We start from the raw sequence: 25,625 nt of genomic DNA, 5'->3' as shown, positions 1-25,625 counted from the left end.
TTTAGCCTTTAGCCACACAAACACACGGTGATTCCTTGTTTAAAATTCCCGGAGGTGAAACTTTACTACAGATCAGAGCGGTTAAGCAAACATGGTTCCCGACCACTTGTAAACCAGCAGTTTTCGGTGAGGGAATTGTGGTAAAAAGTCGCCACTTACCGGAGATCAGCTGAGCTTGTGCCTTCCATACAGCTGCCGTCGACTTCCATCAGACACTGGCCTCAAGACACCCGTGGATACGCCCTTCCGACTATCAGGTACGATTAAACTCACTAAAACACTAGCAACACAATAGAAAGATAAGGGATTTCCCAGAATTATCATAGTAAATGTGTCTAATAACATCTGAATCCGTCCCAATGTAATCGCAATTTATTTTTCTGGTCCGTCGCTATCAATATCGTCAAACACGAATCTTTCATCGTTGCTCAAATTAATGAGGAAATTGTCGTTTTCTCGGTCTGAATAGCTCTTTTTGTTAGAGGCTCCCTTTTAAGAACAATGTGACGATGTGAGGAGCCATCAACGGGTGATGTCACCGTCTGCGACTTCCGGTAAAGGCAGGGCTTTTCTGTTAGCGACCAAAAGTTGCGAACTTTATCGTCGATTTTCTCTACTAAATCCTTTCAGCAAAAATATGGCAATATCGTGAAATGATCAAGTATGACACATAGAACGGACCTGCTATCCCACGTTTAAAATAAGAAAATCTCATTTCAGTAGGCCTTTAAATTAGTGCTCGGGAAGCAGGTGAGCGGGCGTGCACTAATCAGAGACAGGTGAACACAATAAGTAACCATGGCAACAAAACAAGGTAATGAAAAACAGGAAGCAAAGGTGTTAAACAAAACTGAACATAACTAAACAAAACATGATCAGAAAACATGACATATAGTGATTAATTTCCATCAATGTTGGACCTCTATTTCCTCATAAAGTCAGACACGGATGCTAGAAGGTTATTTCTAAATTATTGGTGTGCAAATGCGAAATTTTGCACGTACTCAAAAGAAAATTCCTGCTTAGATGACCTACTAGGAACAAAAGAGCCAGCAGGTCTGGGCTGTGTGTGTTTACCGAGCAAAGAATCCTCGACTGTCATACATGTGCAGCGTTCTTCAAAATAGAAAGACATGCTCCATATAGCCTGCTTGCTTGGGCCTCTCATACTAAATGTCTTCCATTTTTACATCCCTCACATGAACACTGAAGGGTTGTGCCTTGTTTACTTCCTTTTAACAAGAGTTGATGTTTTGTATCTCTTCAGGTTTTGAGGAAAACAGGTCTTTGGACTTCTGACCCTCGACTGCGTGACTGTTTGCATCAGATGCGACAATTCACACTTAACTCCCTCGGCGAGCCGGTCATGATGGATAAGGCGCTCTTCAGGAGGTATTAAAAGCATGTGCACTAATGCACACACACACACACACACACACACACACACACACACACACACACACACACACACAGACACACAGGTCGAAGGGGGAGGGATGAGTACACACTCAATGAAACCAATTTTCTTCTGTCACTGCACCTAATACAAACCCTGTTTCCATATGAGTTGGGAAATTGTGTTAGATGTAAATATAAACAAAATAAAATGATTTGCAAATCATTTTCAACCCATATTCAGTTGAATATGTTACAAAGAACATATTTGATGTTCAAACTCATAAACATTTTTTTTGGCAAAAAATCATTAACTTTAGAATTTGATGCCAGCAACACGTGACAAAGAAGTTGGGAAAGGTGGCAATAAATATTGATAAAGTTGAGGAATGCTCATCAAACACTTATTTGGAACATCCCACAGGTGTGCAGGCTAATTGGGAACAGGTGGGTGCCATGATTGGGTATAAAAGCAGCTTCCATGAAATGCTAAGTAATTCACAAACAAAGATGGGGCACCACTTTGTAAGCAAATTGTCGAACAGTTTTAGAACAACATTTCTCAACGAGCTATTGCAAGGAATTTAGGGATTTTACCATCTGCGGTCCGTAAAATCATCAAAAAGTTCAGAGAATCTGGAGAAATCACTGCACGTAAGCGATGAAATTACGGACTTTTGATCCCTCAGGTGGTACTGCATTAAAAACCGACATCAGTGTGTAAAGGATATTACCACATGGGCTCAGGAACACTTCATAAAACCACTGTCAGTGACCACAGTTGGTTGCTACATCTGTAAGTGCAAATTAAAACTGTACTATGCAAAGCCAAACTCATTTATCAACAATATCCTGAAACGCCGCCGGCTTGGCTGGGCCCGAGCTCATCAAAGATGGACTGATGCAAAGTCTGACGAGTCCACCTTTCAAATTATATCAGGAAACATAGGACGTGGTGTCCTCCAGAACGAAGAGGAAAATAACCATTCGGATTGTTATAGGCGCAAAGTTCAAAAGCCAGCATCTGTGATGGTATAGGGGTGTATTAGAGCCCAAGGCATGGGTAACTTACACATCTGTGAAGGCACCATTTATGATGAAAGGTCCATACAGGTTTTGGAGCAACGTATGTTGTCGTCCAAGCAATGTTATTATGGACGCCCCTGCTTATTTCAGCAAGAAAAGTGTTACAACAGCGTGGCTTCATAAAAAGAGTGTGGGTACTTTCCTGGTCCGCTTGCAGTCCAGACCTGTCTCCCATGGAAAATGTGTGGCGCATTATGAAGCGTAAAATAAGACAGCGGAGACCCCGGACTGTTGAACGACTGAAGCTCTACATAAAACAAGAATGGGAAAGAATTCCACTTTCAAAAATTAAACAATTAGTTTCCTCAGTTCCCAAATGTTTATTGAGTGTTAAAAGAAATGTGATGTAACACAGTGGTGAACATGCCCTTTCCCAACTACTTTGGCACGTGTTGCAGCCATGAAATACTAAATTATTATTTGCAAAAAAAAAATAAAGTTTATGAATTTGAACATCAAATATCTTGTTTTTGTAGTGCATTTAGTTGAATATGGGTTGAAAATGATTTGTAAATCATTGTATTCCCTTTCTATTTACATCTAACACAATTTCCCAACTCATATGGAAACGGGGTTTGTATGTCAATCATACAGGGCGTGAGAAAAAAAATGAAATATAAAAAGTCATTCATAGCATTTTGGTGGCACTATAGAGAAGGTGCTTGTTCTATTTGAAGCCCGCAGAATGACAGACAGGCATTTTAGAGGCGACAGCTGCCACCAGACACTTTCACATGCACGCATGCGAGCAGAGTAGCAGCATGAAGACAGAGTGTCCTCAAGGCCTGTGCAAGTCTGCGCTCCATTACAGTACATGAAGACGCTCCGCAGCTCCGTGCCCACTGGAAGTGTTTATTTCCCACAGATGGAAACGCTTGTGTACATTACACATTGCATGTTTGGTTACATATGCCTTTTTTTCCCCTCAAAAGCTCTCTGCAGATATTCAATTACAGTATGAGCTGTCTACTTTCTTTTTTTTTTTTCATAGAAAATGACCCATATGAATAATGCAAGCCTCTACTCTCTGGCATCCCCAACCTCACGCTAGCATCTCATCGGATTAGTGAGGGCTGCGGGCAAAAAGTTGTGACTGCAAGTCCCACAGAACTCTTGCAGGCAGCTATCAGATACTCACCCTAGTGTTTTTAATCTTATATTTGTCATTGTCATGCAGGTGTGTAGGTAATAACATCATGCTGCTGACTAAAGCCTTCCGAAAAATGTTCATCATCCCAGACTTTGACGTGTTCACTCAGAAAATCAATGAGATGTGTGAGAATGCTCAACAGCAGGATGGAGGACAAGTAAGTGCACTGCAAAAACTGAAAACTAAGTAAGATGAAATATCTAAAATAAGGGTGATATTTGCTTATTTTCTGTCTGATAAGATCATTCCTCTCACTAAGCTGATTTGATGTTGGAGTGTTTTACTTGTTTTAAGTGTTTTGGTCCTAAATGATCCCAGTGAGATATCACAGCTTGTTGCTGAGATGTTATCACCTATATTGACTAAAACATGCTTCAAACTAGAATATCAACTGTTGCAAAGCTGTCTCATCAACACTCAAGTATAAAACTGCTTTTTCAAAGTAATAATTAATAAATCATGACTGACACAATTGTGTCTCATAATTAAAACAGATGACAGCCAAATGGACTTTGCAGTTTTATTTTCAATGAAACAATAGAAATACATACTCATATAATGGTGCACTTGTTATTCGTGAGAATACCGTATTTCCTTGAATTGCCGCCGGGGCGCTAATTCATTTGATACCTCTTCTCACTCCTGCGCTTACCAAAGGCATGCGGTAAAAGTAAGGGTGCGCTAATTATTTTAAAACCTCTTCTGACTTCGGCACTTACCAAAGGTATGCAGTAAAAATTTCAGTGTGATGTAAGCTTGGACCTTAAATCCTACTGAATTGCTCTATGTATTTGTTGGCACTATGAAGTGGAATTGATTGATACTTTTATTAGTAGATTGCACAGTTCAGTACATATTCCGTACAATTGACCACTAAATGATAACATCCGAATAAGTTTTTCAACTTGTTTAAGTCGGGGTCCACGTTAATCAATTCATGGTACAAATATATACTATCAACATAATACAGTCATCACACAGGTTAATCATCATAGTATATACATTGAATTATTTACAATCCGGGGGGTGGGATGAGGAGCTTTGGTTGATATCAGTACTTCAGTCATCAACAATTGCATCAACAAAGAAATGTGGACATTGAAACAGTGTAGGTCTTATTTAGTAGGATATGTACAGCCAGCAGAGAGCATAGTGAGTTCAGATAGCATAAGAACAAGTATATACATTAGAAGTACATTTGATTATTTACATTAGGTTGTTTATAATCCAGGGAGATGGGATGTGAATGGAGGAGGGTATTAGTAAAGTGAAGTTCCCTGGAGGTGTTGTTTTAGAGCGGTTTTGAAGGAGGATAGAGATGCACTTACTTTTACACCTGTTGGGAGTTCATTCCACATTGATGTGGCATAGAAAGAGAATGAGTTAAGACCTTTGTTAGATCGGAATCTGGGTTTAACGTGTTTTGTGGAGCTCCCCCTGGTGTTGTGGTTATGGCGGGAAAGGGTTAGGATTAAAAAAGTTTAGCTTTTTCCTACTCCTTTTCAGGCATGATGAAATGTGAGGTAATGTTGCATTGTATAGTGTTGTAAATATTCATGTTTGAAATAAACTAAGAAAAGAAAAAAGAAAATAAATTTTCTTCCCTTTATGCGGTTTTCCAAATTACCGGTATTGAAATCAGCTTCCTACATTTTGAAAATGATGACAGGGGAAGTGTCACTTATGACGTCACGAGTTTGACCCGGCGGTAATACTAAGCATGCGCTAATTATTTTGCGAAGTGAGTTTGACCCGGCAGTAATTCAAGGCAGGCAATTCAAGGACACACGGTATACTTATTTTAAGGTATTTTTGGGTTCATTGAGGTTAGTTAATTTTACTTGTTTTTGAAAGTCTTGACAAGCCAAATTTTCTTGTTCAATTGGCAGATAATTGTGCTTAGTTCAAGTAAAATACCCTTCATTTTTGTATTTTTTTTTTCTTATTTTTGAACACTGACTTTTTGCAGTGTGAAAGATGCTCATACAGAACAATAAAGAATTTTGGTAAACGATTATTCAAACCATACTTGCCAACCCTCCCCATTTTTCCGGGAGACTCCCGAATTTTAGTGCCCCTCCCGAGCATCTCCCAGGACAACCATTCTCCCGAATTTTTCCCGATTTTCACCCGGACAACAATATTGAGGGCGTGCCGTGATGACACTGTCTTTAGCATCTGCTTTTTCTCCTTACAAACAGTGTGCCGGCCCAGTCACATGTTGTATGTGGCTTCTATAGACACACTGCAAGACATACTTGGTCAACAGCCATACAGGTCACACTGAGGGTGGCCGTATAAAAAAACTTCCACACTGTTACAAATATGCGCCACACTGTGAACCCACACCAAACAAGAATGACAAGCACATTTTGGGAGAACATCCGGAACCGTAACACAACATAAAGACAACAGAACAAATACCCAGAATCCCTTGCAGACCTAACTCTTACGGGACGCTACAATATACACCCCCTCTAACACCAAACCACGCCCCCCCAACCCCACCCACATTAACTCCGCCCCCCCACACCTCAACCAACCCTACCCCCATCTCCCGAATTGGTTGGCAAGTATGATTTAAACACAACCAATTCATTACAGAAAGGTATCTCCAAGAACTTTCTTAATGGAGCAGGTCGAGTAACATGTACCTCATTCAAAAGACAATCAGCTAAAAACCTCGTATAAGCAAGCACTTTGGTGACAGAGGGAAAGAAATAACTCCTTCAGAGGAAAGTACAGAATGATGTGAGTCTTAGCGCCTGATTTACCATAGGTTTTTGTGCACTAAAAGACGTGCAAACTTGATAGCACATGCAAAGTTAGATTTTGATGTATTGGTCCTTGTGGGGAAATTCATTTTCATTGACCGTACATTTCAACAAAAAAACGGACACATCACGGACAAAAATAGCAAAAAGACATTATACATGACCAACTCATTTAGAGGCCTGTCAGACAGACCTGCTGTTATTATGGCGGCTGTAGCTGCATGGCTTGTCCCGAGGCGGGCCCTCCGGAATTTGATGGTTCTGTACCTGCGCCCTGATGGTAGTGGGATGATATATTGGTGTAGTGGGTGACTGATATCCTGGACTATTGTGTTTGCCAGTCAAATGATGGACCTGTGGTTTGGATCTGAGATGTTGGGTGTGGGTAGGCCGTTGATTTTAGCTGCTGTGCTTGTGATGCGTGTGAGTTTAGTCTGATTGGTTTGATTGAAACTTTTATTAGTAGATTGCACAGTACAGTACATATTCCGTACAATTGACCACTAAATGGTAACACCCGAATAAGTTTATCAACTAGTTTTAGTCGGGTCCACGTAAATCAATTCATGGTTACAGAAAGCATACTGAAGAAAGATGTGGAACAGTACAGAAAGATGGGTTGAACAATACTAGTACAGTAATAACAGGAGGTGAGGTGCAATGTATAGTCTTTTAGGTTTACGGATGGCTGACAGTCTTTGTTTACTTTTTTTCGAATGTCCATGGTGTGCTGATCAAAAGTGAGTTTATTGTCCAAGGTTCCTCCCAGGTATGTCAACTGTTTCAACTGTTGGGGGTTGAACCATATTTCTTTTGTTTTATTGACATTGATTTCAAGATAATTGGCTGTGCAAGACTCTCGTCACGAAGTCTCTGTGCATTCAAAAGGCCATCAATAAAACACACTTATGTTTGTTGTCCATAACATACGCCTGCCCATACCAAAACCCCACCCCCGTCATGGGCCACCTGATTCACAACGTTGACATTGGCAAACCGCTATCTCACAGGACGCCACACACGCTGTCCGCCATCTGCCCTGAACAGTGAAAACCGGGATTCATCCATTAAGAGAACACCTCTCCAACGTGCCAGATGCCTTCAATTGTGAGCATATGCCAATCCAGATTAGGACGACAAGGATGCAGATGAGCTTCTCTGAGACGTTTTCTCACAGTTTGTGCAGAAATCCTTTGGTTATGCAAACCAATTGTTGCAGCAGCTGTCCGGGTGGCTGGTCTCAGATGATCATGGAGAGGTACCTGCTGGATTTAGTGGTCTTGGGCTGTTGTGGTTACATGCAGTCTGCAGTTGTAAGGCCGGTTGGATGTACTGCCAAATTCCCTGAAACGTCTTTAGACACGGCTTATGGTAGAGAAGTGAACATTCAATTCACAGGCAACAGCTCTAGTGGACATTCCTGCAGTCAGCATGCCAACTGCACGCTCCCTCAAAACTTGCGATATCTGCACATTTTAGCGTGTCCTTTTATGGTGGGCAGCCTAAGACACATCTGTGCAATAATCATGCTATTTAATCTGCAACTTGATATACCACACCCGTAAAGTGGGATGGATTATCTTGGCAAAGAAGAAATGTTCACTAACACATATATAAACAGATGTGTGAACAATATTTGAGAGGAATAGTTTTTTTGTATTTACGGTATAAGTATTAGATCTTTGAGTTCAACTCATGCAAAATGGGAGCAAAAACAAAAGCATTTATATTTTTGTTCAGTGTAATGTGATTAAATACAATTTGTAGCAACTTTTAAATTATTGAATCATTAAAAGTAGCAACAAATATGTTACGTATGAGTAGTTTTATGCATGAAATAGACGGTTTGGATCTCAGTTGGGTATTTCTGTGTGGAGTTTGCATTTTCTCCCTGTGCATGGGTGTTTTTTCCCCCGGTAGTAAATGCATAAATAAATAAATATCAGGTTCTCATATATTAAAATTTAATGGGAACATGAACAAAAAGATGTCCCCAGGGGAGGCATACCAAAAAAAAAAAATTGAAATGCAGTGGATTAATTGGAGACTGTAAATTGTCCATATGTATGAATGTGAGTGTGAATGATTGTTTATTTGGGTTTTATAATTGGTTGGCAACCAGTCCAGGGTATACCACGTCTCTCGTCAAAGTCAGCTGGGATAGGAACCAACTTACCTATGGCCCTGATGAGGACAAAAAATATAGAGAATGGATGAATGAGCAGTTTTAAAGAAGTTGACATTTTGTGGTTAGGGTCAAATGTGTGAGTAAATTTTAAAGGGGAACATTATCACCAGACCTATGTAAGCGTCAATATATACCTTGATGTTGCAGAAAAAAAGACCATATGTTTTTTTTAACCGATTTCCAAACTATAAAAGGGTGAATTTGGCGATTTAAACGCCTTTCAATTGTTCGCCTGTCGAAGCAAAGACCTTTCACCCGTGACGTCACATCGTGAAGCGACCCGCCATTTTTTCAAACACATTACACACACCGAGTCAAATCAGCTCTGTTATTTTCCGTTTTTTCGACTGTTTTCCGGTACCTTGGAGACATCATGCCTCGTCGGTGTGTTGTCGGAGGGTGTAACAACACGATCAGGGACAGATTCAAGTTGCAACGGTGGTCAAAAGATGCCAAAGTCCCTCGTTTGTTCTGCACACTTTACCGACGACAGCTATGCTACGACAGAGATGGCAAGAATGTGTGGATATCCTGCGACACTAAAAGCAGATGCATTTCCAACGATAAAGTCAACGAAATCACAAAGGTGAGTTTTGTTGATGTTATTGACTTATGTGGAGTGTGCTAATCAGACATATTTGGTCACGCCATGATTGCAAGCTAATCGATGCTAACATGCTATTTAGGCAAGCTGTATTTACATATTGCATCATTATGCCTCATTTGTAGCTATATTTGCATTCAGCCTTTCTCGCCACCCACATTTAATGCCAAACAAACACATACCAATCGTTGGTTAGAATTCGTCCGCGCTTCCTCCCGTGCCGCTGTCTGTCATGATATGGCTCAAAAGCTTCTGTTTCTTCTTTAATTTCGTTTTCGGTACCTGCCTCCACACTCCAACCATCTGTTTCAATACATGCGTAATCTGTTCAATCGCTTACGGCGCTGAAATCCGAGTCTGAATCCGAGCTACTATGCTATACCTTTCTGCGCTATCCGCCATGTTTCTTTTTGGTGGCTTCACGCAGAGACGTCACAGGACAATTGACGGGTGGATTTAGCGATGGTGTAAATCAGGCACTTTGAAGATGTTTTTCGGGATATTGCGTGATGGGTAAAATTTTGATAAAAACTTCAAAAAATAAAATAAGCCACTCGGAACTGATTTTTATTGGTTTTAATTTAACCATTCAGAAATTGTGACAATGTTCCCCTTTAAGGACGCCTTGAGGGTTCTGATATGCAAAGTGCTTTGGATCTCCATTAATCCAATTTCTACCGCTTGTCCCTCTTGGGATCGTGGGGAGTGCTGGAGCCGATCCCAGATGCATTCGGGCAGGAGGAGGAATACACTCTGGAAAAGACGCCACCTCATCGCAGGGCCAACACAGATAGACAGACAACATTCACACTCACATTCACACACTAGGGCCAATTTAGTGTTGCCAATCAACTTATCCCCAGGTGCATGTCTCGTTTTAATAATAGGATTGTGATACAAGATCAACGTCCTCTTGCAGGTCGCTGATTACATTCCTCAACTTGCAAAATTCAGCCCTCACCTGTGGGGCGTGTCTCTATGCACCATTGATGGACAAAGGTAAGCATCTCCTACATGCATGCATCCTTAATGACGCCATCCAGCCCATATAGCGACCATGTCTCAGCGCTCCCATGTCTTTCCATTCACATATTCATGCCGTGCAGACACTCTGTGGGTGACACCAAGGTTCCCTTCTGTCTGCAGTCGTGCATCAAGCCCTTGGAGTATGCCATCGCTGTGCACGAGCTGGGCAGCGAACACATCCACCAATTTGTGGGCAAAGAACCCAGTGGATTCAGGTTCAACAAACTGTCCCTGAACGAAGAAGGTGAAGAAACGTTAATCACAGTTATTGCTAGTAGTAGTAGTACAGTAGGTAACACTGCAATTTTTGCCTCTTAAGGGTGAGTGAAGAATGCGTGAAGCATGCACTTCCGACCTGATAAGCCCGAAAGAGATGATACAGTATTATCTTCTGAAATATGGCATCTGGTGGTTATTTGAACACATTGCAGTTAGTCATGGATAGTGCCACTCCTTAAAGGCCTACTGAAATGAGATTTTCTTATTTAAACGGGGATAGCAGGTCCATTCTATGTGTCATACTTGATTATTTCGCGATATTGCCATATTTTTGCTGACAGGATTTAGTAGAGAACATCCACGATAAAGTTCGCAACTTTTGGTCGCTAATAAAAAAAGCCTTGCCTTTACCGGAAGTAGCAGACGATGTGCGCGTGATGTCACGGGTTGTGGAGCTCCTCACATCCTCACATTGTTTACAATCATGGCCACCAGCAGCTAGAGCTATTCGGACCGAGAAAGCGACAATTTCCCCTTTTAATTTGAGCGAGGATTAAAGATTCGTGGATGAGGAAATTTAGAGTGAAGGACTAGAAAAAAAAAGGCGATTGCAGTGGGAGCGATTCAGATGTTATTAGACACATTTACTAGGATAATCCTGATTACATAATCCCTTATCTGCCTATTGTGTTGCTAGTGTTTTAGTGAGATTAAATAGTACCTGAAAGTCGGAGGGGTGTGGCCAGAGTCTCTGAGGGAAGTCACGGCAGCTGCAGCAGGACGGAAGCTCCGCTGATGTCTCCGGTAAGAGACGACTTATTACCACAATTTTCTCACCGGAAACTGCCGGTTGACATGTTCGCTTGACCGCTCTGATCCATAGTAAAGCTTCATCTTCGGGAATTTTAAACAAGGAAAACACCGGTTGTGTTTTTGTGGCTAAAGGCTAAAAGCTTCCCACCTCCATCTTTCTACTTTGACTTCTCCAATATTAATTGAACAAATTGCTAATTATTCAGCAACACAGATGTCCAGAATACTGTGTAATTATGCGATTAAGGCAGACTACTTATAGCTTGGATCTGGCTGGAAAATAATGTGCGCTTCAACCCGAGATGTCATCATACCGCAATTTAGTAAACTAAAAAGGCCGTATTGGCATGTGTTGCAATGTTAATATTTCATCATTGATATATAAACTATCAGACTGCGTGGTGGGTAGTAGTGGCTTTCAGTAGGCCTTTAATGCTTCATTCACACGCCATATTATCCCGGGAATGAGGCAAAAACACAGTGTTACCTACTGCTATAGTAGTAGTAAAACAGCTTCAGTGATCGCTTCAGATTTTCAGACAGTTTTTTTTTTTCTGTAAACTATTACATCACCTGTGACACATGTTCTCTCTAAGCGATGTTGCGTTGGGAAGAAGCTATTCTAATCGTAGCAGCTCACTGGTAAGGGGGAATGGTGATAACATGCTCTCATTTCTTTTCCAGATAAGCCACACAATCCAATGGTGAATGCTGGAGCTATCGTTATCAGCTCTTTAATAAAGGTAACGTCTCCCGGCCTGTCATCATGCAGTGTTTGTAAGCTGAGGTCTTCACTCACCACCCAACCCCCCCGCCCCCCGCCCCTACACACACACTCACACACAAACACACACCGATTATAATACATAACTGAAGTTAGCTAAGCAAGTTTTTTTTTCTTTTCTTATTTTTCACAACCTGCTTTTTGACTCAAATGTCACCATCCATCCATCCATTTTCTACCGCATATTCCCTTTTGGGGTGGCGGGGGGCGCTGGTGCCTATCTCAGCTACAACCGGGCGGAAGGCGGTGTACACCCTGGACAAGTCGCCACTTCATCGCAGGGCCAATACAGTTAGACAGACAACATTCACACTCACATTCATACACTAGGGATCATTTAGTGTTGACAATCAACCTATCCCCAGGTCACATTGGGTTAAAATTATTCAATCAATCAAAGTTTATTTACATAGTGCTAAATCACGAGGGTCTCAAAGGGCTGCACGAGCCAAAGCGACCTCCTCAGCTCAGATCTACCATGAATTGATTTACGTGGATCCCGACTTAAACAAGTTGAAAAACTTATTCGGGTGTTACTATTTAATGGTCAATTGTACGGAATATGTACTGAATTGTGCAATCTACTAATAAAAGTTTTCAATCAATCAATCAATCCTACATCAGGACAAGAAAAAACTCAACCAAATGTAATGACAATGAGAAACCTTGGAGGGGACCCCCCCCAGGTCACCGGTGCAATGGACGTCGAGTGGATCTAGCATGGGGCGGCATGGCGTAGTGGGTAGAGCGGCCGTGCCAGAAACCTGAGGGTTGCAGGTTTGCTTCCCACCTATTGACATCCAAATCGCTGCCGTTGTGTCCTTGGGCAGGACACTTCACCCTTTGCCCCCGGTGCCGCTCACACTGGTGAATGAATGATCGGTGGTGGTCGGAGGGGCCGTAGGCGCAAACTGGCAGCTACGCTTCCGTCAGTCTACCCCAGGGCAGCTGTGGCTACAGATGTAGCTTACCACCACCAGGTGTGAATGAATGATGGCGTCCCACTTCTCTGTGAGCGCTTTGAGTATCCAACAATAGAAAAGCGCGATATAAATCTAATCTATTATTATTATTATTAATATTGTGAGAGTCCAGTCCATAGATGATCTAACATAATAGTGTAAGAGTCCAGTCCATAGATGATCTAACATAATAGTGTAAGAGTCCAGTCCATAGCAGGAGATCATCTTGAGTGGAGGCAGGTCAGCAGCACAGAGACGTCCCCAACTTATGCACAGATGAGTGGTCCAGCCCGGGTCCCGACTTTGGACAGCTAGTGCATTATCTCTCTGCCCCCCTCTCCTTCGTAGAAAAGAAACGGCAGATCAACCGATCTAAAAGGGGGTGCGATTTAAATGAGTTTTAAGATGGGACTTAAATGCTTCTACTGAGGTAGCATCTCTAACTGTTACCGAGAGGGCATTCCAGAGTACTGAAGCCTGAATAGAAAACGCTCTGTAGCCCACAGACTGTTTTTGGGCTTTGGGAATCACTAATAAGCCGGAGTCCTTTGAACGCAGATTTATTGCCGGGACATATGGTACAATACAATCGGCAAGATAGGATGGAGCTAGACCGTGTAGTATTTTATACGCAAGTAGTACAACCTTAAAATCTAGCCTTTAAATAGACTCCCTTTTTAGACCAGTTGATCTGCCGTTTCTTTTCTTTTTCTCCTATGTCCCACTCTCCCTTGTGGAGGGGGTCCGATCCGATCTGGTGGCCATGGATGACGTACTGGCTCTCCAGAGTCGGGACCCAGGATGGACCGCTCGTCCAGAGTCGGGACCCAGGATGGACCGCTTGCCTGTGTATCGGCTTGGGGACATCCCTGCGCTGCTGATCCGCCTCCGCTTGGGATGGTTTCCTGCTGGCTCCGCTGTGAACGGGACTCTCGCTGCTGTGTTGGTTCCGCTTTGGACTGGACTCCCGCGGCCGTGTTGGATCCATTATGGATTGAACTTTCACAGTATCATGTTAGACCCGCTCGACATCCATTGCTTTCGTCCTCTCCAAGGTTCTCATAGTCATCATTGTCACCGACGTCCCACTGGGTGTGAGTTTTCCTTGCCCTTATGTGGGCCTACCGAGGATGTCGTAGTGGTTTGTGTTGTGGTTTGTGCTGCCCTTTGAGACACTAGTGATTTAGGGCTATATAAGTAAACATTGATTGATTGATTGAAAGTCACATCTTAAGTGCACAGGAAGCCAATGCAGGTGAGCCAGTATAGGCGTAATATGATCAAACTTTCTTGTTCTTGTCAGAACTAAAAATATTTTGAGTGCATATGGATGAAGGTGCCATTAAGGATTTTTTTCACGCATGCACCCCCCACAATCAATGATTGATTGAAACTTTTATTAGTAGATTGCACAGTTCAGTGCATATGGATCCAATATGGATTGAACTTTCACAGTATCATGTTAGACCCGCTCGACATCCATTGCTTTCGGTTCCCCTAGAGGGGAAGGGGTTGCCCACATATGCGGTCCTCTCCAAGGTTTCTCATAGTCATCATTGTCACTGTCACCAACGTCCCACTGGGTGTGAGTTTTCCTTGCCCTTCTGTGGGCACTACCGAGGATGTCGTTGTGGTTTGTGCAGCCCTTTGAGACAGTAGTGATTTAGGGCTATATAAATAATCATTGATTGATTGATTGATGATATTCCGTACAATTGACCACTAAATGGTAACACCCGAATAAGTTTTTCAACTTGTTTAAGTCGAGATCCACGTTAATCAATTCATGGTAATTCAATTCAATCATAATGGTGTCAGCCATCTGTCTAACAAGTATTATCTGATACAATTAACAAACATTTGTGAAACCCTGCACTTTGCTGTAGGTATAAATTGTGACTTGCAAAGACAAGTATTTATTATATTTACTGAATAAAGAGCACACATTAGAAATGGGTTAATGTCAGGGTCAAATACCATGAGACATTATAAAGACACAAAAACAGAGAATAGAAGACAAACCAGTGATTGCTTTTCACGTACGAGGAGAGAAACTGGAGCAAGTTGTCAGTTACCGACTTCTAATTTACTCTGAAACTTTTTCCAGGCTCCTCGCCTTTTTAATTCATTTAGGGGAGCCCTGCAGTACACACACACACACGCACACAGCTGCACTCAGGGAGGGGGATTTACAGATATGCTGGATACCTAACCCCTGTGGTGAGAACTAAACACAGGCAAATACATAGCAATAAAAGGATTAGCAACTTCCTGCATTGCTCTGGCCCATCTGCAAATTCCTCGTTTAAGTGGGTAGGTCAACCTAAATTCAATCTAACACCAAGTTTCCTTTCTACTTGTCTACTCAATGCACAAAACAATCATTTGAATAAAATTAAACAACTTATTTACAATTAATCCAACACTTATATCTGTTAACACTGCTTTACACTATTGTAAGTATTTTTCTGGATGAAGGTTTTTGTTTTAATTGAATATTTTTTTGAACCCATTTTTTACAATGGGAGCAAAGTTTTTCATTCTAAACTGTACTTTCTGTACGAGAAGTGAGACAGAACTTTTTCATAGTGTGCCAATCCCTCCATTATTGATTGGTCAGTCGATGTCCAGGGCCAGTGGACTTTGACCAGCAGACGGACGTCAGATTTGTTAGTGGGCACCACCAAATATGGCGCGTGTGCGAGTCCGCTGATTGAGTTTTGCTTAGTTTCACAGCTGACTGAAGAAAACGGTCGGGCCTCACATGTAGGTCAGCTGCACAGGAGCGACTGTGTAAAGGACAGTGGGCGTGTTGTTGTGTGCGTGCGCTTCTGGCCAATCAGAGAGTCTACAGGAGAAGGTGTGTCACGCGCCCTTGCTGACACTTATACCGAGGTGATAATGTGCTATGCTTTTTAAATGTTTCAGGAATGCAAAATAAGTTACATTGAGAAAACATCACATGGTTATATTTGCACTATTGCACACTTGTCTGAAAAGGATTTGGAAGAGGAGGAGGTTACTTAATACTACATCTTTTCCATGTCTGTGTGTGTGTGTGTATATATATATATATATATATATATATATATATATATATATATATATATATATATATATATATATATATATTCACAACCCCTAAGGCAGGGGTCGGGAACCTTTTTGGCTGAGAGAGCCATGGAAGCCAAATATTTTAAAATGTATTTCCGTGAGAGCCATCTAATGTTTTTAAAACCTTGAATACAACTAAATGTGTGCATTTTTATGTAAATCCAACATTAGGGTATAACACGTATGTTATTCTTTTTAATAACATTTTTATTCTGAAGCTAACTAATAATGAATAAAATACTTCTTACCATTCTTGACTTCTTGAACAGGTGCGGTAGAACAGTCTTTTTCAACCACTGTGCCGTGAGATACAGTCTGGTGTGCCGTGGGAGATTATCTATTTTCACCTATATGGGTTAAAAATATTTTTTGCAAACCAGTAATTACAGTCTGAAAATGATGTGGTGTTGTTGAGTGGTCGGTGCTGTTTAGAGCTAATTGCTTTGTAGATGTCGGAAACAGCGGGAGGCAGCTCGCAGGTAAAAAAAAAAGGTGTCTAATGCTTAAAACATAAATAAACAAAAGGTGAGTGCCCCTAAGAAAAGGCATTAAAGCTTAGGGAGGGCTATGCAGAGCAAAACTAAAAATGAACTGGCTACAAAGTAAACAAAAAAACAGAATGCTGGACGACAGCAAAGACTTACTGTGGAGCAAAGACAATGTACATCCGAACATGACATGACAATCGACAATGTCCCCACAAAGAAGGATAAAAATGCCTGAAATATTCTTGATTGCTAAAACAAAGTAGATGCGGGAAGTAGCGTTCAAAGGAAGACATGAAACTGCTACAGGAAAATACCAAAAAAGAGAAAAAGCAACCAAAATAGGAGCACAAGACAAGAACTAAAACACTACACTCAAGAAAAAAGCAAACAACTCAAAATAAGTCACGGCGTGATGTGACAGGTGGTGACAGTCCACCTACTTTGAGAGAAGAGCTATATTGATGCATGCTTGGTTATGGTTTAAAGTCGTATCCAACAATTGTGACAACGACTTTTTACTGTCAACTGAGTTTCGTTTTTAATACATTTCTGCTGGTGGTGTGCCTCCGGATTTTTTAAAGGCAAAAAATGTGCCTTGGCTCAAAAAAGGTTGAAAAACACTGCGGTAGAAAACGGATGGAGGGATAAAAATGCATGAGAATTTTTTACATTTTGAACATTATTTTAAACACTGATTACCAGTGGAATTATTCATTACTTATTGTGTTAAGCAATGTAAAATAAGATTTATCTGAGAGCCAGCACAATAGTGTAGGTTATAAGTGGCAGTGACATGACCACCCAACTTAATGTACCTTGGAAATTAAAAAGAAAACGTGAATAAATCATTATTCTGAAATTATTATGTATTATTGTTAGCATTTTGAATAACTAGCGATTAGCGCTCAAGATTCTCAAGTTAATTGTATTTAAATATCTTAATACTGCACAATAATAAGAAAAAATTATGATCAGTCTAATTTAAAACACAATTTTAATTAGGAGGGTATAAGTACGGGGGTCAGTGCTCCATCGCTCAATCATGTTGGGGGTCCTTGGCCTGGGAAAAAGTTAAGACCTCTCTTCTAAACTTCAATTTTCTACGACCATGCAACAAGATATCACTGGCATTGTTTTTGGTTATCACAAATATTTGCGTAAATATTTGGTTCTCACCTCGACTTCTGATTTCAAAGAACATTTTTCCTAATAATCAAATGCATATGCAATTGTGTAATAATATTAGGCAAAGAAACATTTATGTTCTTATATATTGAATATTAAAAACTACCTTCAGAGGACAGCCAGGTACAGTGGGGCAAAAAAGTATTTAGTCAGCCACCGATTGTGCAAGTTCTCCCACTTAAAATGATGACAGAGGTCTGTAATTTTCATCATAGGTACACTTCAACTGTGAGAGACAGAATGTGAAAAAAAAAAATCCAGGAATTCACATTGTAGGAATTTTAAAGAATTTATTTGTAAATTATGGTGGAAAATGAGTATTTGGTCAACCATTCAAAGCTCTCACTGACGGAAGGAGGTTTTGGCTCAAAATCTCACAATAAATGGCCCCATTCATTCTTTCCTTAACACGGATCAATCGTCCTGTCCCCTTAGCAGAAAAACAGCCCCAAAGCATGATGTTTCCACCCCCATGCTTCACAGTAGGTCTGGTGTTCTTGGGATGCAACTTAGTATTCTTCTTCCTCCAAACACGACGCGTTGAGTTTATACCAAAATGTTCTATTTTGGTTTCATCTGACCACATGACATTCTCCCAATCCTCTGCTGTATCATCCATGTATCCATTTTGGTATAAACTCAACTCCTCGTGTTTGGAGGAAGAAGAATACTGAGTTGCATCCCAAGAACACCAAACCTACTGTGAAGCATGGGGGTGGAAACATCATGCTTTGGGGCTGTTTTTCTGCTAAGGGGACAGGACGATTGATCCGTGTTAAGGAAAGAATGAATGGAGCCATATATGGTGACCTTTTGAGCCCAAACCTCCTTCCATCAGTGAGAGCTTTGAATGGTTGACCAAATACTTATTTTCCACCATAATTTACAAATAAATTCTTTAAAATTCCTACAATGTGAATTCCTGGATTTTTTTTCCCCATTCTGTCTCTCACAGTTGAAGTGTACCTATGATGAAAATTACAGACCTCTGTCATCATTTTAAGTGGGAAAACTCGCACAATCGGTGACTGACTAAATACTTTTTTGCCCCACTGTAGTTGGCAAGCAGCTGAGGATATTTTATGTTTTATGTATATACTCTAGTATTCGTGTTAGAACGATACACAAGCCTGCTGCGAGTCGGCAGCGGTGCTCAATCCAATCAACAGTTCTACCGAGTAGAAGTAGTAAGTACACAGCAACACCTTTGTACTTACTACTACTATCCAGTAGAGATAGTATTTACCACTAATACCTGATAGCAGTAGTAAATACACACGAACACGTGAATCTATTAGTGAAAAGCAGTAGGAGTAGTAAGTACACTGGAACATGTGTACTTACCAGTGCTACACAGTAGTAGTAGTATGTACACAGGAACACATGTGAACTTATTACTACTACCCAGTAGATGTAGTAAGTACTTACTACTCCTACCTAATAAAAGTTAGCAGTAGCAGTTTCTACGATTGCATAGTAGCAGTATTAAAGGCCTACTGAAACCCACTATTACCGACCACGCAGTCTGATAGTTTATACATCAATGATGAAATATTAACATTGCAACACATGCCAATACGGCCGGTTTAGTTGACTAAATTGCAATTTTAAATTTCCCGCGGAGTTTCTTGTTGAAAATGTCGCGGCATGATGACGCGTGCGCGTGACGTCACGGACTGTCAGGAAATATTAGCTCAGCACCAGTTACGGCTAAAAGTCGTCTCTTTTCATCGCATAATTACACAGTAATTTAGACATCTGTGTTGCTGAATCTTTTGCAATTTGTTCAATTAATAATGGAGACTATAAAGAACAATGCTGTTGGTGGAAAGCGGTGAATTGCAGCTGTCTTTAGCACCGAGACCCAGTCTGTTTCTTTGTTTTTAACACAGAGCGGTCAAGCGGACATTTTTCCCTATGTCAACCAGCATGTTTTTGGATGAGAAAATTGTTATATATATCTTACCGGAGACATCATTGGATTATTCGTCCTCCTGCAGTAGCTGTTTAAAAGGCAGCTGTGAGCTTGGCTCCTCGGCTTCTTTCTGAGACACTGCGTGTTCACCGCAACCATCCGACCTTGAAGTATGTCTTTACAATCTCACTAAAACACTATTAAAACAATATGCAGATAATGGATCTTCCAGAATTATCCTGGTAAATGTGTCTAATTACATCTGAAACACTCACACTGCCGCCGCCCAGAGCCCATCCATCCATCCATCCAATTTTTACTGCTTATTCCCTTTTGGGGTCGCGGGGGAGCATTGGCGCCTATCTCAGCTACAATCGGGCGGTTGGCGGGGTACACCCTGGACAAGTAGCCATCTCATCGCAGGGCCAACACAGATAGACAGACAACATTCACACTCATATTCACACACTAGGGCCAATTTAGTGTTGCCAATCAACCGTCACTTTTTATTTTATTTTATATACTGTATATATATATTTTTTTCTAGTCCTTCGCTATCAATATCATAGTCCACGAATCTTTCGTCCTCGCTCAAATTAATGGGGAAATTGTTGTTTTCTCGGTCCGAATAGCTCTTGCTGCTGGAGGCTCCCATTAAAAACAATGTGAGGACTTGAGGAGCCCTCACCCTTGTGACATCATCGTCTGCGACTTCCGGTAAAGGCAAGGTTTTTTTCTCGGCACCAAAAGTTACAAACTTTATCGTCAATGTTCTCTACCAAATCCTTTCAGCAAAAATATGGCAATGTCGCGAAATGATCAAGTATGACACATCCCCGTTTAAATAGGAAAATCTCATTTCAGTAGGCCTTTAAGTACACATAAACACACGTGTACTTATTACTCCCAAGAAGAGATAGTAAGTACATACTACTGCAAGTACACTGGACTACAGACCGAGCAGAGGCAGAAAGATGGAAAAGTTTGTGACAGGAATGGAAAGAAAAGTCGTCGGCAGCATATATAAAAAAATGTAACTCAAACAGATAAATTCATTAATATTATTAGCTTCTCAATAGCAATTCTGGACGAGACGAAAATTCTGTACCTATGGCAGGGGTCGCCAACCTGTCGATCGCGATTGACCAGTTGATCTTTGGAACCCTATCGTTTGATGACGAAAATATTAGACAAAATATTATATTACATTAATATGACATCAGACACATCCCCACCCGCAGAATGACCAACACAATCCAAACAGGCAAGCATTTCAACCCTTTAACACCCCTCTGTCGCTTCAGCCTCGCATCCCGCGGCTCTTGACACCGCAGCCAAACCCCCTGGCCTCAAATGCCCGCGCTCCAGACTCGCTGGTCTTGCAAACGCACTTTGCATAACATGCTCATAAATCATCGAGCTGCAACAATGCATTAAAGGCCTACTGAAACCCACTACTACCCACCACGCAGTCTGATAGTTTATATATCAATGATGAAATATTAACATTGCAAGACATGCCAATACGGCCGGTTTAGTTTGCTAAATTGCAATTTTAAATTTCCTGTGAGGTATCCTGTTGAAAACATCGTGTAATGATGACGCGTATGTTGACGCGTGCGCGTGACGTCACTGGTGGTAGCGGACATGTTCTCCCAGCACCGATCACGGCTAAAAGTCGTCCGATTTAATTGCATAATTACACAGTATTCTGGACATCTGTGTTGCTGAATCTTTTGCAATTTGTTCAATTAATAATGGAGAAGTCAAAGAAGAAAGATGTTGGAGGAAAGCGGTGTATTGCAGCCGGCTGTAGCAGCACAAACACAGCCTGTGTTTCTTTGTTTGTTGTGAAGCTTTAATATGGAACAGAGCGGTCAAGAGCACATGTTTCTACCACATGTCAACCGGCAGGTTTCGGTGAGAAATGTGTGGTAATAAGTCGGCTCTTACCGTAAACATGAGTGGAGCTTGTGTCGTTCCTCCTGCAGCTGTCTGTCAAAGAGGCAGCTGCGACTTTCTTGGCTCCCCCGTGGCTTCCGTCAGAGACCACATCCACATCCTTACGACTTTCAGGTATGACTATATAATCTCACTAAAACACTAGTAACACAATAAGCAGAAAAGGGATTTTCCAGAATTATTCCAGTAAATGTGTCTAATAACATCTGAATTGCTCCTACTGCCCTCGTCTTTTTTTTCTTCTTCTAGTCCTTCACTCTCACTATCCTCATCCACGAATCTTTCATCCTCACTCAAATTAATGGGGAAATTGTCGCTTTCTCGGTCCGAATTGGTCTATCTGCTGGTGGCCATGATTGTAAACAATGTGAGGCTGTGAGGGGCTCTAAAACCAGTGACGTCATGCGCACATTGTCTGCTACTTCCGGTACAGGAAAGGCTGTTTTGATAGCGAGCAAAAGTTGCGAACTTTATCGTCTATGTTCTCTACCAAATCCTTTCAGCAAAAATATGGCAATATCGCAAAATGATCAAGTATGACACATAGAATGGACCTGCTATCCCCGTTTAAATAAGAAAATCTCATTTCAGTAGGCCTTTAAGCCTGATTGTTACAACGCATCGGACATTTTCGAGTATCCAACAATCAAATAATTCTTCACTCAATCATGACCGTCATCGCTCACCTGTGACGGGCAGCTATTGAGCCAAATACTGGAGTCTGTGAACACTACTCTAGAGCACGGTTTTCGTGTTAATTTATTGTGAGTTCAAATCCAAACATTGAATGCAGTAATATATGATAAAACGAGGCGGTAGTTAAATAATGACTTCCCCATGTATGCCCTCTTCATAACACATGATAAACCAGCCAGGTGAACAGCTGGTTTTACTACTTCCGGTGTTAATGTAAAAGACAACCATGTGTTATATAACTGACACAGTGGTAGATTTTGTTGAGACCAAGGATCATGGGCTCGAAAAGGTTGGTGACCAATGGCCCAAAAACAAAAAAATAATAATAAAAGCACTGTTATTGTGATGATTCATCCATATCTTTTACATGTTGAAAAGTATGTTTGGTGTGCTTGGATTTTGTCAGTTAAATTTGTTGTCTAATTAAAGAACATGATCAGAAATAGTAGCAATGGACAGATTGCTTATGCAGTGATAGAGGACAGAAAAAGGTGTTATAATTAAATACTAATAAGTTAATAAAATTGGGGGGGAAAAGACTGGTTATGAGTTTGTTGTACAGTTAAAGTCATGTTCAAGAGAGAGAAAATCAAAAGTTTGAGTTACTGCCGTTCTCGGTACGATTGGAGTGCTAAAAACACACATCAATAGCACAACAGAGCAAATAATTTCAAATGACCAGAAAGAATCAATTAAAGGGGAACTGCACTTTTTTTTTTTGAATTTTTTCCTACTGTTCAAAATCCTTATGAAAGACATGAAGACGGATGGATTTTTTTTTAATGCATTTTAAATATTAAATAGTTTGATTAAAAGTCTGTTTATAATGGAGCCAATGAGAGCTTTTCATGTCTGCCTTTAGAGACCCTTAAAAAATATCCAAACACCTCCTTAGAGGTTTTATATACATAATGTAAGTATACTGTATAAGTAATGTAGTAATGGGCACATTTATAATAATATTTAATATTTAGTATTTCGATCATTTTAAGCCAATCAAAGACATGCATCTGGGGATAGGTTGATTGGCAACACTAAATTGGCTCTAGTGTGTGAATGTGAGTGTGAATGTTGTCTGTCTATCTGTGTTGGCCCTGCGATGAGGTGGTGACTTGTCCAGGGTGTACCCCGCCTTCTGCCCGATTGTAGCTGAGATAGGCGCCAGCGCCCCCCGCAACCCCAAAAGGGAATAAGCGGTAGAAAATGGATGGATGGATAATTTTAAGCATACCTACTCAGTGGCCTAGTGGTTAGAGTGTCCGCCCTGAGATCGGTAGGTTGTGAGTTCAAACCCCAGCCGAGTCATACCAAAGACTATAAAAAAAATAGGACCCATTGCCTCCCTGCTTGGCACTCAGCATCAAGGGATGGAATTGGGGGTTAAATCACCATAAATGATTCCCGGGCACGGCACAGCTGCTGCCCACTGCTCCCCTCACCTCCAAGGGGGTGATCAAGGGGATGGGTCAAATGCAGAGGACAAATTTCACCACACCTAGTGTGTGTGTGACAATCATTGGTACTCTAACATAGGCGGCGCACTAATTTTAAAAACGCATTACGACGTTCACTATTTTTTTTAACAAAATCACTGGTTGCTGCTCACTGCTGACTTTATGAGAGCCAACAAATAATACATAACTTGCTGTACAAGGTTTGCTGTCTCTAGGATGCCGATTGCTCAGATAGCCATATATTACCATTTGAATAAAGAAACAGGGCGGGGAGGCAAGGGGAACAAGCGCTTTTCTTGTCGACATTTTCGGGTCCCAAATGGCTGTCAAAGTGTCCCAACTTGTCGGATTATCTCAGCCATCTACTTTTCAAGTGAGATGCATGATTTATGAAGTACAGTAAACGTACAGGGAGCAGGGAAGCGAGGAAGCAGCAGGTCACTCGATGATGTAAAAATAGGGACAAACGAAAGTGATTACGTCACCGCTCTAAATTATTCGTCTGCGTTAGCACTTATAATAACAATATCACTAAAACTTGGTTAATATTCAAGTCAGAAAATGTAAATGGAGTGTGGTATTTATTGAATTTTATGGGCCAAATAGTGGACCTTCCAATGACTTTTATTGACATGTATTTAATATTTAGAATGCATTAAAAAAAAAAATCCATCCCTCATCGTATCCTTCATGACTGTGAATCATGAAAGGCAAAATTTTAAAAAAGTGCAGTTCCCCTTTAAGTCCCTCTGTTAACATCTGTGTCGGTTGAAAACTTGTTTAGGACTTCCCAATTTTTGTCCACAGGCAGGAGTGTTTACATTACTAAATGCACCAGGACATCATGTGACCAGTCAAAGTAAGCAAACACTGCCATCTGTAGGGCTGGCAGACTCAACAGAGACTGATTAGAATATCCATCCCATCCATTTTCTACCGCTTATTCCCTTTTGGGGTCGCGGGGGGCGCTGGCGCCTATCTCAGCTACAATCGGGCGGAAGGCGGGGTACACCCTGGACAAGTCGCCACCTCATCGCAGGGCCAACACAGATGGACAGACAACATTCACACTCACATTCACACACTAGGGCCAATTTAGTGTTGCCAATCAACCTATCCCCAGGTGCATGTCTTTGGAAGTGGGAGGAAGCCGGAGTACCCGGAGGGAACCCACGCATTCACGGGGAGAACATGCAAACTCCACACAGAAAGATCCCGAGCCTGGATTTGAACCCAGGACTGCAGGAACTTCGTATTGTGAGGCAGACGCACTAACCCCTCTTCCACCGTGAAGCCCTGATTAGAATAATCATGTCAAATTTGTTAAAAAAAAAAAAAAGGGAGTGCTATATAAAAGTATTGTGAAAGAACTTTGTAATTATGTAAAACAGAGAATTGGACACACAAGTTTCACCAAAAATTCAGAAAGTAAATAAAATGTAGTTATGGTTAAAATAACATTCATAAGAAGAAAAGATCAACAATAATTCATAACCAGATGCAAGGTCTAATGTCTCAGTGTAAGGTGTATGCTTTGCACTATTTCAGGGGAATAAATGAACGTTTTTTCTTCTCACTGATTTTTTTTTTTTCCTCTTTCCTGACAGCCTGACTCAAATAAAGCAGAGCGGTTTGACTACGTAAGTACAAGCTCTGCTTCCATCTACTGCAGTGTCGCCTCCATGTCATCGCCTGTGTCGTTTGCAGATAATGGAGTTCTTGAAACGCACAGCTGGAGCAGAGTATGTGGGCTTCAGCAACGCAACGTGAGTACCAGAAGAAAAGCTGGATCCGCTGTGCACTCAGATTT

The 25,625-nt window shown here is 41.2% G+C and overlaps 1 protein-coding gene across 1 annotated transcript in view; it reads left to right on the top strand.

Moving 5' to 3' along the window:
• LOC133555109 (glutaminase kidney isoform, mitochondrial-like) overlaps positions 1-25,625 on the top strand; it is a 61,363-nt gene that overhangs the window by 23,857 nt on the left and 11,881 nt on the right. Inside the window, exons 3-9 of the mRNA XM_061904596.1 lie at positions 1,268-1,392; positions 3,659-3,788; positions 10,117-10,196; positions 10,304-10,467; positions 11,940-11,998; positions 25,423-25,455; positions 25,523-25,581. Of these exons, the coding sequence (XP_061760580.1) occupies positions 1,268-1,392; positions 3,659-3,788; positions 10,117-10,196; positions 10,304-10,467; positions 11,940-11,998; positions 25,423-25,455; positions 25,523-25,581 (650 nt within the window). The remainder of the gene's footprint in view (positions 1-1,267; positions 1,393-3,658; positions 3,789-10,116; positions 10,197-10,303; positions 10,468-11,939; positions 11,999-25,422; positions 25,456-25,522; positions 25,582-25,625) is intronic.

This window comes from Nerophis ophidion, linkage group LG06 (assembly GCF_033978795.1).
Source record: "Nerophis ophidion isolate RoL-2023_Sa linkage group LG06, RoL_Noph_v1.0, whole genome shotgun sequence".
Classification (NCBI taxonomy): domain Eukaryota; kingdom Metazoa; phylum Chordata; class Actinopteri; order Syngnathiformes; family Syngnathidae; genus Nerophis; species Nerophis ophidion.
Note: the sequence above shows the minus strand (reverse complement) of the source record. Positions and strands in the feature narration are given on the sequence as shown.